The sequence below is a fragment of the Pristiophorus japonicus genome, chromosome 6 (genome assembly GCF_044704955.1).
Source record: "Pristiophorus japonicus isolate sPriJap1 chromosome 6, sPriJap1.hap1, whole genome shotgun sequence".
NCBI lineage: Eukaryota > Metazoa > Chordata > Chondrichthyes > Pristiophoridae > Pristiophorus > Pristiophorus japonicus.
In genome coordinates, this window is record NC_091982.1 from 214,612,612 (window position 1) to 214,625,864 (window position 13,253).

The 13,253-nt window shown below is 41.3% G+C and overlaps 1 protein-coding gene across 1 annotated transcript in view; it reads left to right on the top strand.

Moving 5' to 3' along the window:
- Positions 1-13,253, top strand: part of dock10 (dedicator of cytokinesis 10) — a 316,489-nt gene that overhangs the window by 194,096 nt on the left and 109,140 nt on the right. The window contains exons 20-28 of the mRNA XM_070883587.1: positions 655-778; positions 3,911-4,032; positions 4,576-4,662; positions 4,953-5,045; positions 5,441-5,559; positions 7,688-7,757; positions 8,642-8,761; positions 11,928-12,002; positions 12,376-12,522. Of these exons, the coding sequence (XP_070739688.1) occupies positions 655-778; positions 3,911-4,032; positions 4,576-4,662; positions 4,953-5,045; positions 5,441-5,559; positions 7,688-7,757; positions 8,642-8,761; positions 11,928-12,002; positions 12,376-12,522 (957 nt within the window). The remainder of the gene's footprint in view (positions 1-654; positions 779-3,910; positions 4,033-4,575; positions 4,663-4,952; positions 5,046-5,440; positions 5,560-7,687; positions 7,758-8,641; positions 8,762-11,927; positions 12,003-12,375; positions 12,523-13,253) is intronic.

A 13,253-nucleotide genomic window follows, 5' to 3' on the forward strand; every position in this document is an offset into this window, starting at 1 on the left:
CAAGTTATGCATAAACTGTACAATGCTCTAGTCAGACCATTTCCCAAGTGTTGAATCCTGTTCTGTCTATCAAGACATAAGAAAATATTTGTGCCTTAGAGCAGTGATTTGGAAAGTTGTAAAGCTAATCCCCAGAATTAGATGACTGGGTTTTGAGGAAAGACTGGAGAAATGTGGGCTTTTCATTCTTGAAAAGAGGCAACAACGAGAGAACCTCAAACATATATTGGATAGTAAGTGGTATATCGAATGTAAATCTGGAATGCTGCTTCATGTTAAACTGTGACAATAGGTTCAAAAGAATAGTTGAGACTGATATCAGTAAGTTCTTCTTTAACCAAAGAGTGATCAACACATAAAATGGATTTCTGAGCTGGGTAATAGAAGCAAAACCTTGGAATCATTTAAAAAGAACTGTTGCATGTGATTTATGTGGATATTGTAGATTATTTTCTGTATTGATGAGCTACAGTGGGATGAATGGTCTTCCTCATTTGTTTCCACCTTGAGATCTTGTGAATGTTATGTTCCTGGTTGAATAGTTTGAGCAACCAAGGCCTTGTGGAGTAAACGGTAGACCTAAGTAAACCTGCTTATAATGGAACTGGCTTGTAAATATGGCATTTAATCTGGAACTCTTTTTATACTTCTCAGGTGAAAATTGAGCTTCCTACTCAGCTGAACGAGAAACATCACATTCTTTTTTCATTTTATCACATCAGCTGTGACCTTGCCACGAAAGGTGGTTCCAAAAAGAAAGAGGCATTGGAAACGCAAGGTAAAGTATCTCATACTTTGCCACAGCTTTTTTCCCCAAATGATTATCTCCTTTTGCTACATTGGCTAAAAATTTGACACTCAAATATCCAAATTTTTTGTAGAGCATTTTTGTTTCAAATTCTCATCAAACATTATAGCTGTTTGGACAAAGTTACCAAACACCTTGTGAAAATGTTTGATTGGAGAAAATAAAAATCCACGAGTTTAGCAAAATTCTCATACATTATATTTCAAACAACAACTTGCTTTTATATAGCGTCTTTAACGCAGTAAAACGTCGCAAGACACTTCACAGATGCGTAGTCAGACAAAAATTGACACTGAGCGAAAGAAGGAGACATTACGACAGGTAACCAAAACACTTGGTCAAAGAGTTCGGTTTTAAGGAGCATGTTAAAGGAGGAGAGAGAGAGATGGGGAAGCAAAGAGGTTTCGGGAGGGAGTTCCAGAGCTTTGGGCCTAGGCGGCTGAAGACACAACCGCCAATGATGGGATGAAGGAAGTGGGGGATGCAAAAGAGACCAGAGTTGGAGAGATTTGAACATCAGGATGAGAATTTTTAAATCAAAGCATTGGTGAACCAGGAGTCAATGTAGATCAGCGATGATGGGTGAAGGGGACTTGATGCAAGTTAGGATATGGGCAGAAGAGTTTTGGATGAGCTCAAGTTTATGCAGGGTGGAAATTGGGAGGCAATGCCAGGTGAGCATTAGAATAGTCAAGTTTGGGGGGACAAAAGCATGGATGAGTGTTTCAACAGCAGATGGGCTGGGGCAGGGTGGAGATGAGTGATATTACGGAGGTGGAAGTAGGCGGGTTCTGTGATGCAGAGGATATGGGGTTGGAAGTTCGGAGAACGGTAGCATAGTGGTAATGTTATTGGACTAGTAATCCAGAGGCCTGGACTAATAATCCAGACAAAAGAGTTCAAATCTCAGTTAAAATAAATCTGGACTAAAAAGCTAGTAATAGTAATGGTGACCATGTAACTACCAGATTGTCGTAAAAACCCATCTGGTTCACTAATACCCTTCGGGGAAGGAAATCTGCCGTCTTACCTGGTCTGGCCTATATATACCTCCAGACCCACTGCAATGTGGTTGACTCTTAGCAGCCCTCTGAAATGTCCTAGCAAGCCACTCAGTTAAGGGCAATTATGGATAGGCAGTAAATGCTGACCTTCCCAGCGACGCCTACATCCCGTGAATGAATAAAAAAGAGCTCAAGTGAGGTTGTGTACAATCCGGTTCAGCCCGAGACAGTGGTCAGGGTGGGAGATTGAATTAATGGTGGGGTCAAAGACAATGGCTTTGGTTTTCCCAATATCAAGTTCGAGGAAATTTTAGCTCATCCAGGACTGGATGTTGGACAAGCATTCAGACAATACCATAGGCAGTGGATTGGTCAAGAGAGGTGGTGTTGATGTAGAGCTGGGTGTTGTCAGCATATATATGGAACCTGATGTTGCGATCTCGTATGAGGTCGCCAAGGAACAGCGTGTACATCAGAAATACGAGGGGGCCAAGGATATCCCTGGGAACTCCAGAGGTAATGGTGTGGGGAGGGAGAAGAAGCCATTGCAGGGGATTGTCTAATTACGACTGGATGCAGACTTTACGAACATAAGAACATAAGAAATAGGAACAGGAGTAGGCCATACGGCCCCTCAAGCCTGCTCCACCATTCAGTGAGATCATGGCTGATCTGATCATGGACTCAGCTCCACTTCCCCGCCCACTCCCCATAACCCCTTATCCCCTTATCATTTAAGAAACTGTCTATTTCTGTCTTAACTTTATTCAATGTCCCAGCTTCCACAGCTCTCTGAGGCAGCGAATTCCACAGATTCACAGCTCTCTGAGAGAAGAAATTTCTCCTCATCTCTGTTTTAAATGGGCGGCCCCTTATTCTAAGATTGTGCCCTCTAGTTCTAGTCTCCCCCATCAGTGGAAACAACCTCTCTGCATCCACCTTGTCAAGCCCCCTCATAATCTTATACGTTTCGATAAGATCACGTCTCATTCTTCTGAATTCCAATGAGTAGAGGCCCAATCTACTCCACCTTTTCTCATAAGTCAACCCGCTCATCCCTGGAATCAACCTAGTGAACCTTCTCTGAACTGCCTCCAAAGCAAATATATCCTTTCGTAAATATGGAAACCAAAACTGCATGCAGTATTCCAGGTGTGGCCTCACCAATACTTTATATAGCTGTAGCAAGGCTTCCCTGCTTTTATAATCCATCCCCTTTGCAATAAAGGCCAAGGTTCCATTGGCCTTCCTGATCACTTGCTGTACCTGCATACTATCCTTTTGTGTTTCGTGCACAAGTACCCCCAGGTCCCGCTGTACTGCGGCACTTTGTAATCTTTCTCCATTTAAATAATAACTTGCTCTTTGATTTTTTCTACCAAAGTTCATGACCTCACACTTTCAAACATTATACTCCATCTGCCAAATTTTTGCCCACTCACTTAGCCTGTCTATGTCATTTTGCAGATTTTTTGTGCCCTCCTCACACATTGCTTTTCCTCCCATCTTTGTATCATCAGCAAACTCGGCTACATTATGCTCAGTGCCTTCTTCCAAGTCGTTAATATAGATTGTAAATAGTTGGGGTCCCAGCACGCACACTGCAGCACCCCACTAGTTACTGGTTGCCAACCAGAGAATGAACCATTTATCCCGACTCTCTGTTCTCTGTTAGTTAGCCAATCCTCTATCCATGCTATTAGTATTTGTGATTGTGTTAAGTTCCTTCCCCCCATAGTCCCTTGACTATCCATGGTTGGAATATTGTTAGTGTCCTCTACCCTAAAAACTGAAACAAAATATTTTTCCTTATATCAGCAATTTGAGCACTGGGATTGGTCCCCCAAAATACTTGAATAAAGAATTACATTTTTCCTGATTGATACCTTTTCAAGAGACCTGCTATTGGCAAAAATATGGAATTGATGTCTCTGTTTTTGAGTCCAAACTATAAAAAGTAGCACAAGAAGACATTGTGATTATTGGATTCTTTTGTAACAATAATTTATGATGAATGTGGAACAAAATAAATGGAAATGATCTGACATCTTCTGGCAATACAGAGCATTACAATCTTGTTTGTTCTGTTTCTACATAGTTGGATATGCCTGGCTACCTCTCTTGAAAGATGGCAGACTTGTATCTCATGAGCATTCTGTACTTGTAGCAGCCAGTCTTCCTGCTGGTTACCTCAGTAATCAGAACATAACATCAGGGAAGGTAAGGACAAATGGAATGAATCAATCAGCCGGACACATCAGAAGCAGTAAATATTTTTACATTTTTCCTCATTAGAAACCACAACTACAGTGTCAATTTTAAAGTATATACAGGAGTGGATAGGGGAAGGTGCAACCTGTGCACATCCTATTGCCAGGTCATTCAACAACAGGCTCCAAGGCCTAGACAGTGGTTTGTGCCGGCCTGCCAGCATGAACTGGGTGTTGGGAATGTTCTCTGCACTGGAACGGTTAGGCCCAAGACACACATGATATTGGGCTTCGGGCCTCATTTACATGAGGCTGGTGAGTCGCAGACACCTGCTTCGGTGTTCTAGGGCAAATTGCCGGTGAAGAGGATTTGAATTTCAGGCCACTTGGTTGTCTACTGCGGCTTTCAGGTAGGTCCAGAGAGAGGGGAGGAAGCAATCTGGAGGGAGAGGATGACAGGAAGAGGAGGGTAGCGATTGAGAGAGAGGGGGGTGGGGGGTCAACCGGGTGGTCACACATTTGTAATTTATTTTTAACCATTATTTCTGCGCAGGCTAATGGATCTGATATTAAGTGGGTTGATGGAGGGAAGCCACTCTTCAAAGTCTCTGTGCATGTAGTATCCACGATCTATACTCAGGTATGTGTCAATATGGTTATCTCAGTTTTCTAACTCCATTTTACATTTGAAGGCTGATTGCCTGATTGGACACTCCCAACGAGGAGTGAGTGCTGATAAAGAAGTCACCTAAATTCATTTAAATGGATTTTTTTTTAAATCAGGAGTTGTGGGCCCATGATTTCCCAACCAGTACTCTCTGTGAGGCACTGTTCCTGTCCAGGAATGTCTGATTGGGGAATCAGCCCTTTAGTACACTGACCTATCAGGGAAATGAAGAGTCCCTAATTATTTTTGCTTCTTTTTATTAGGAGGAAAGACTGACCAACTTTTTTCAGGAGTGCCAAAAAAGAGAAAGTGGGAGGTCGCAGCCTTCATCTTCAGATTTTATCAGGGGCATAGAGGTTTGATCATTTAAAGGCAAAATCAATTTAAAATTGAAATAAATTCATAGCACAGTGCTTCAAAATTTATGTTTATTATTTCAGTCACTGTTTCAGGGGAAACACTATTATTGCTGGAGAATTTAAACTCTACATTTGCAATGAATTAATATTGTATATATTAATGTCCCTAAATTCTATCAAACTACCAAGTTATATGTTAACCAATAGGGAGACTTTGCAAGTTAAGAGAAATGCTTAAAAAATAGACTGCAACCCTAATCAGTAATATTAACATCTGGTTAAATATAGTGGGTGCAAAACTTCAAAGTGGACCTCTATTTAATTCACTGGGGCTTCTTGTTGATGGTGTGTCAGAAGTGTTTTGATTCTGAAGCTGTTTCTGATCATTTCAGGGTCTACTTGGCATTGAAAAAATCCACGTGATTGTACGTTTCCTTCCTGTTCTTCTGAATCAGTTGCTTTGCATCGTGTTGCAGAGTGATGAAAGCCAAGTTACTACTGCCACCATCAGGTAGCTATACAAATACTGTCAATTACAAGAAAATCAGTTTGGCCCCAAGAGTGCAATACATTTCATTTATCTAATAAGTTAGCCAAATAAAAGATTCAGATGCTAGATATGTTATCACCAGATGTTGGTGCAGAATTTAATGTCTGCCTTGGCGGCTTCTCCTGTCTGATGAGTGCTTGGCGGCTGCTGCCTGAATTTGATTCAGAAAAACAGGAGCAGTTGGATGGCACGGTCTGACATTCTTGCTGTGTACAGTTACTGAACATTACAGGGATAATTTTGACTTTGTGCAATAGCATAAAGCGGGCAATAGCAAATCGGTGGCCCATTTCACATCTCTCCCATTGAAGTCTATGAGCATAGAGTTGGGAAATGATGACACATAAAAGAGGAAAGCATGGTTAGAGATGGAGCTGTACTTGGAGAGGACAGATGAATTGAGGGTAGCTTTGTGAGGAAGGTAATGATAGTTTTGAAAGGGACCAACACGCTGCCTGGCCCAAAAAAACATTTACAATGCTGGCAAGTTTGGGAGCCAAGAGGGTAGCTACAGTCTGTGTGTGATTAGAGTTCACACTTAGAATGAATATTTTAAATTAATTCAAATGGAATGAAAATTGGGTGGGCTCCCTTGTGAGTGGGTAGACCTCCCTGCCTGATTTGCCTCTATCTGCTGTGTCCAGGTGATCCAGTACATCCAGGCACCAGAACAGGAAAATCTGCCCCAATATCTTCAGTTCGCAGATTCCTGAAATCAGTGTTGGTATGAGTTTATTGAAATGCCATCATTATTAAGGGCCGTGCTCTATTGTGCAGAATTTCAAGTTTCAATAAATTTAGGATTTTTAAGTACTCATCCACCAACTGCAATTCTCTGAAAGAAGACACTGGAGCCGAAATTGCCCTCTCCTTAAGGCTTGATACCACCGCAAATTGGCGACCATGCTGCAGAGTGGATTGGCCACCAACTTTTCGTGGAATGGCCGCTGATAACCCAATTGCCCTTCCAAGGTTTCCCGGTGGTGCCCCGATCCACCCCCTCCCGCTTTGCTACTGCACCGTCGATCTACCCCCCTGACGAAGACATTCCACTCTGAAAATCTTCGGCCTGCCCAATGGTGCCAAATCCATTTTTTTCCCGGTGGTCCAGTGAGGCTGAGGCCTTCTGCAATGGCGGTGTGGCTTCGCTTAAAGGGGACGCTGCATTGGCACAGCCGCCATGTTTTTTTTTTGTCAGCCGACTGGCATGTCAGCCCGACAATTATGCCCCCGGGTTTGGCCGGGCCACCAACAGGCAGCTTGGCATCCCCTCTTGGGTGCCAGGCCGCTGGCCCAGCCGAAACCCTCCCTGGTAGCCCATTAGGCCAAGGTTTTTAAATCGCGATCATCGCAGCCGTCACTCAGCACTGCCCCCAACTTCCGCCTCTCTCGTGTAGTCATTGCCCCCATTAAGAGCGATTTCCAGATCCAAGTAAAAAAAAACAACAAAGAGTGGAATTTCGCTCAAGAGGATACCTCAACCACAGCTGTGGTAAAACCATTGAAACAGAGTGCGTGCAGCCCGTTTTGGATGGCGGGCAATTTCTACCCACTGAGTTTAAACAGTCGATTGGTAAATACATCTTTAACATCCTGTGGAGAAATGCCATGTTTGAAACCAAATTTAATTCATTAGGTCCATTTTAATAAACGCCAATATAGACATCTGGAGTAACTGACCTTTTTAAAAAAAAAAAGTGGGGTTGAAGTGGTCACTTGGGCTTTAATGCAACATATGTTGTCAAAGTTGAATACTTTGGATTGTTAATGATCTGAACTTTTGCTTGAGGGAAATCAAAGCTCAGATTAGAAATTAGCTTTGAACCACCCCAATTATGGCTGAATTGTAAACCAATCTTGGGGATTTTATCCTTAATTGCTGTGGCCTGTCAGCTAACTAAACCTCCAGTGCCTCTTAAGATAATGATTGTTAGGTTCAATCCATTCCCAGCTCTGTTTATTTTATTAATGAATGATGTAAAATTAAAATAGGCATTTGTGCCTGTCAGAAAGATCTGGTCACAAAGGCCTTAAAGACAGACATGCAACATCTTGTCATGCACTAAAACATCACTTTTCTGTTTCAAAGGGCCATTGTTGACATTGTTGCCAAGTGCCATGAAGAGCAATTAGACAATTACATCCGCTCATACATTAAGGTAAAATAAAAGGTTTAGCAATGTGTATGCATGTAATTCAGAAAGTGTACAAGTATAGATCTGTGCGTCCTCATCAAACTTGCGTTAAAAAAACGTTGTGTATCTCTGGGACCAGCTTGGGTCTTGGCACTGGGAGTTCACTGGAAGGGAGTCTGGAAATTATGTCAGCAGCCATTAAACTTGAATCTGACTACTTAAAGATAAATGGCTGTGTATGGGGGAAAAAGTTCTTTCAGTCTTTCTGTAACAAATTCAGGTCTGCCATTGAAAATCTCCATGGGTTCATTACCGTCAGTTGCTCCCATAAATGGTTTGAGCATCTTATATTTTATAGGTGTTGACTCATATCCTCTTGTGCGCTAGCGTATCCCAGGTTTGTAACAATAGTATTTCCTGGTGACCTGAATGAGATATTTGTACCTTAGATACCTTGCTGATCTTTTTGAAGTTGGACTGACAACTCCTTGAAAATCCCTGGGTATTTCCTTTGACAAGAGGCCAGTTATCAAAATCAGAAGAAACCAGTAGGAACTGACCAGCTTTCTTTTATAAGATAATACTCATTCTCGACCTTTTCATGTATTCCCATTCCCCATCTACGCTCACCACCCAATGAATTTCCATCCATCAAAATGGCTGGGCAGAAAATTGCTTACCAGGGAGCAGAGAATTGGAAAATCCTGGCCTTGATGTTTTGACCACTAAAGTGCAAGTGTGCCACAGACTTTCCATGTGTGATATCTTCAAACATAATAGACATGCTAGGTTCAAGACTTTTGCAAGATAGAGATTAATAATGAACATATTTGTTAACTGGTGCTGTTGTCAATTATCTAGTGCTAGAGGTGTATTGATTTTAATTCTACAATCTATGTTTTATGCAGTTTATTTTCAAGGCTGAATTCTCTGAATTGAAGCAGAAAACAGTTCATGAAGAGCTTTTAAAAGGCATAACTGAAATCCTGACATCTATTGATACCACAGATGTTAAACGTTTGCTAAAGGTAGGTCTTGAATTGTGACAAATAATTTTTCATGTCATTGGCCCGATTTTGTGGTTGGAGGCTTCCCGCAGACGGGTGTCTCCAAACCGCAATAAAACGACACATCTACCTGATGGTCCGAGATCCACGGGACTCGCGCTCCTGGGTCCCTACATGTACGCCTGCATAGAGCCCCACGTATCACGGGGCGCATGTGGTTCGCAAGTGCCCCTGGGATCACATGGGCCGGCCCAACCAATCAGAAAGGGGATTCCCATTATGCTTATGGAAATCCATTTACATACGGAATCCCCATAAGCTTAATAGGAATCACACAAAAATACATGTACACAACATTGAAATTTAAAAAATATTACATATTTAAAATTAATTAAACATTTAAAACAAAATTTTAAGTTTTTGAAAAGTAAATTTAAACATCTTTAAGGGGCCAAAAATAACACAAAATTATTTTACAGATTTTTGAATGTTAATGTGATTTAAATTTTATTTAAATATTTATTTTCACCCTTTTTCTGGTAAAAGAAGGCCTTAGGCCTGCTTTTTACCAGGCATAAGAGTTTCATGAGCATTTTCTGGGCACCCAACACTCCACCATCGAATATCCATTTCCCAGGGATGCGGAAGTTTGGTGAAGAAGATACTTGACAGATCGCAAGTTCCGGATTTTTGCGCATGTGTAAACCCAGAACTTGCAAGGCATTTGCAGCCAAGTACGCGATCATAGTCTCCAGAAAATCTGGACCAAAGTATTTGTGTGAACATCATCTTAATAATGTTAATAGTAATAAAAACAGAAAATGCTGGAAATAATCAGCAGGTCAGGCATTCTGTAAAGAGAGAAACAGAGTTAACATTTCAGGTCATTGACCATTCATCAGAACAGATCAAAGACCTGAAACGTTAACTATGGCCGGAATTTTCAGAGGTAAGATTGGATGGGTTGGAGGATGTGAAAATCGGGGGAATCGGGGGATGTGAAAATAGTAAAAATGTAAAACCTGACCCCAACACGCCTCCAACCTGCCCACTTTCACCTTTCACTCAGGCAGGATGTGGGGGACGGGCTGCCAGGAGGCGGGTTGGCAATTTAAATATTATAATGAGGCCTGAAGTCACTACTTTAACCTGCTTTGCAGGTTTTACTGCAGGTGGCTGGGGATCCCGGGGCTCGAGATTCCCGGTGGCTACAATGTGGTGGCCTCAGCCTCAGGGAGCAATCCTTGTAGGCCAGGAGGAACAGGAATGCTTTCTCACAGCCACCCAAGCTTCCCCAGCAGCAGCCCGCAACCCCCAAGGGTCAGGGTTCAGACCGCCCCCTCCAGGGTCGGGGATCGGACTTCCCCCAAGCCTGTAACACCCCCCCTGGCATCGCGATTCCGGCTCCAGGACCGGTGATTATACCCCTCCCCTCTCAGGGGTTGTAAGCTGCCCCCCACCCTGGGCCAAGCACCTACCTGGTTCTGTGGCCACGTCCGCATTACCCAAATTCCACATTCAACAAAAGCGGTTATTAATCAATCGAAGAACTCCTTTAAAAGGGAACTGGATAAGTATCTCTTTAGGAATGGAAATGAAGTTTGTTAGAGAATGAGAGGATTTGTAGAATATGGTTGTTTCTGTTGCTGCTGATTACTCACCCTTAGGAAGTAATAGACCAGAGTGGACTAGTACGGATTGTGCAGTTGGACATTTTGCTTGATTACCTTTGAGCAAACTTCATAAAGTGTTGTTTTTTGCATGTCTTCTCTAGTTTGATTACTTACCACAAGAAATTGAGCGCCTGTGGAGAGAGCAAACTTAATGGCCCAAACTCAACTATCCTATTTCTTAATTTATGTTCTTAGTTCTAAAAAAACAAAGTCTAATCCTTCAAATAAAGATTAACAGAATATTGTTAAGCATTTATCTTATGCTATGCATAATTGTTATTCTACAAATACAGTTTCACTGCCCCTAGCCCATTAAAAAAAAGCTGAAAAATATACGATTAACGTAAGCATCTTTTTGTGGTATCTGTAATATATTTGCTTCATAGGTTCTTTGCTTAAGAATTCATGGCAACACATTGCTATTAAGAACGTATTGGCTTATTAACAAAGGTTTAACAATCACACTACACATTACCAGCTCACAAATGTATACCTCATCGTGGATGACCTAGACTCAACTGACTGGGGTTTTATTGAGTCTTGTGAACATCACTTGACTGGCTTGGCCACTCACAATTCAATAGCTCTACACTATTTTGGTTAGAACTTTAAAATCAAGTACCCCCTTTTGTAATGGCACTAGAACCCACAAATTTCCAAATTAACTGGGAACTTTAAACAATCAAATTAAGTTAAAATTCTGTTCCCGGGGGTGATAATGCACTCCAATCCCTCCGGTGCCCACCTCTCGCGGAAGGCCACAAGCGTATGGTGGACACCGCATGCTCCATCTCCAGGGACACCCTGGCTCGAATGTAACCACAGAAGTGAGGCAGGCAGTTGGGCTGACCGACCCCCTCGATCACCCGCTGCCTGGACTGGTTAATGGCCACTCAACAGCTCTACAAACCTGTGAGCATACTCACAGGTGCATACCTTACAGTAAATGTCCTGTTTCAATATTTTGAATCATTTTGTTCAAAGTGAGTGCTATGCCATTATTGAGACACTGGCTGGGAGGAGCTACTATTGGTTGTCAGTATGAGGGGAGCAGAATTAAATACCAGTAAAGGCGATGATTAATCTGCTTTCAGCTAAATCATCCACATCTCCTTTGCACCATCTGCCTCAGCAGCACCTCACAGCTTTAATGCTGTGGGATCATTGTTGCTTATCATCTAAGCAAAAAAAGTTACTTGAAAGTCAACAGAATTTTGATCAGGCCATGAGTAGTGTTAATCAAATGAATATTATTGCAGTTACAACTCCCCTGCTTCCTTGATGGGAAAATATATGAATTTTTCTTCCAAGGGTGACTCTTGCATTATTTGTCTCCAAAGTCATGTGCTCATTTTGTCAGATAGTCAAATGAACTGTGTTAGAAGTTAAGAAAGGTTTTTTTTTTACCAAGTTTCAGGCTTCCATCCTGAAATTTTGCCATCTCACAGATTTTTTATATTTTTATAGTTCTGGCAGTTATTCAGAATTCTGATGATGTAAATATTCTTTTGCAGCATTCATGGTTCTTCTTCGAAATTGTTATAAAGTCACAGGTGCAGTATTTGGTTGATGATGACGAGAAGCTGCAGGTAAGAGGACTATGTGGGGGAAAAGCACAGAAGTAGTCAGTTGCAAAAGAATATTTAAAAGTACCATACCGCATTTGATTAAATGATATAAAATAATATAAACATGTTGAAGCCCTAATCATTATACTGAACTCTGATGTCACAAGCTTCCCTTATTACCACATTTTTCTCTGGTCCAAGGATATGCTCCAACAGAGGAGTTCAAACCTCCATAAGTTTAACCATTAATAAGGAGAACTAATTTAATGTAACTTCAAATGTTAAAAACTTGTGTTTTAAAACTTAATAAATCTGAAATATTAGTATACATTTCTTCCAGACAATATGAGAAATTATTGTATTCCAATTCATTGTTTTTCTCTAAAATGCATAGCTAAAGCGTACTGAGAGGTTTCCATCGTCCTATCATAGTGCAATGGAAATGCTGGTGACAACCTGGGGAGACCTAATTTACAGAAAATTCAAAGAAGCTGAAGAGGAAACCAAGGAGGCAAACCATTACCTTGCCATGTTTGTAAAGGTACAATTTTTCTCAGTCTGGAAAAGCATCACAAAGCCAATGGCTAACTTGTATTCAGGTGTTGGGAATGCAAGAAGAGTACACGATGGCTGGCAGCAGGAAGAAAATGCTTTTTATTTTTAGAATTGTAGAATTTTACAACACAGAAGGAGGCCACTGTTTCCATTCCCCTAGTTTTTTTTCCCCATACCTTATTTAATTTTTCTTTCCAAAGAATTGTTTGCATCCCTTTTGAAAACTACTGTGGATTTTGATCTCACCACTGTTTCTGGTAGGGCACTATGGCCTTGAAATTCAGGCCTGGGCATTATTTCTAGGCATGTGGGAGGCATAGGGAACAATCCCTGTGCCTGAATGGTGAGGACCGAGGTGCACCCAATATTGAGCTTCGGACATCATTTCCATCAAGCTGGCAAGCAGTAACAGGCAGCTCATTCATTGACCATCCTTTTAGCCAACTTTTTTTCCGTTTTACCACATTTCTTTTTATACCAAGTCCTTGAATTTTATCAACAAACCTCCTATGCAGCACTTTATCAAACTCAATTTGAAAATCTATGTACACATGATTGATTATATTTTATTTATCAATTCTTTATTTCTTCAATTACTCAATTAAATTCTCAGACATGATTGGCTTTTACAAATTCATGCTGGATGTCCTTAAGTAACCCATGCCTTTTTAAGTGAGTATTAATTGATCTATATTTAGGTCTTTGGAACCTTACCCT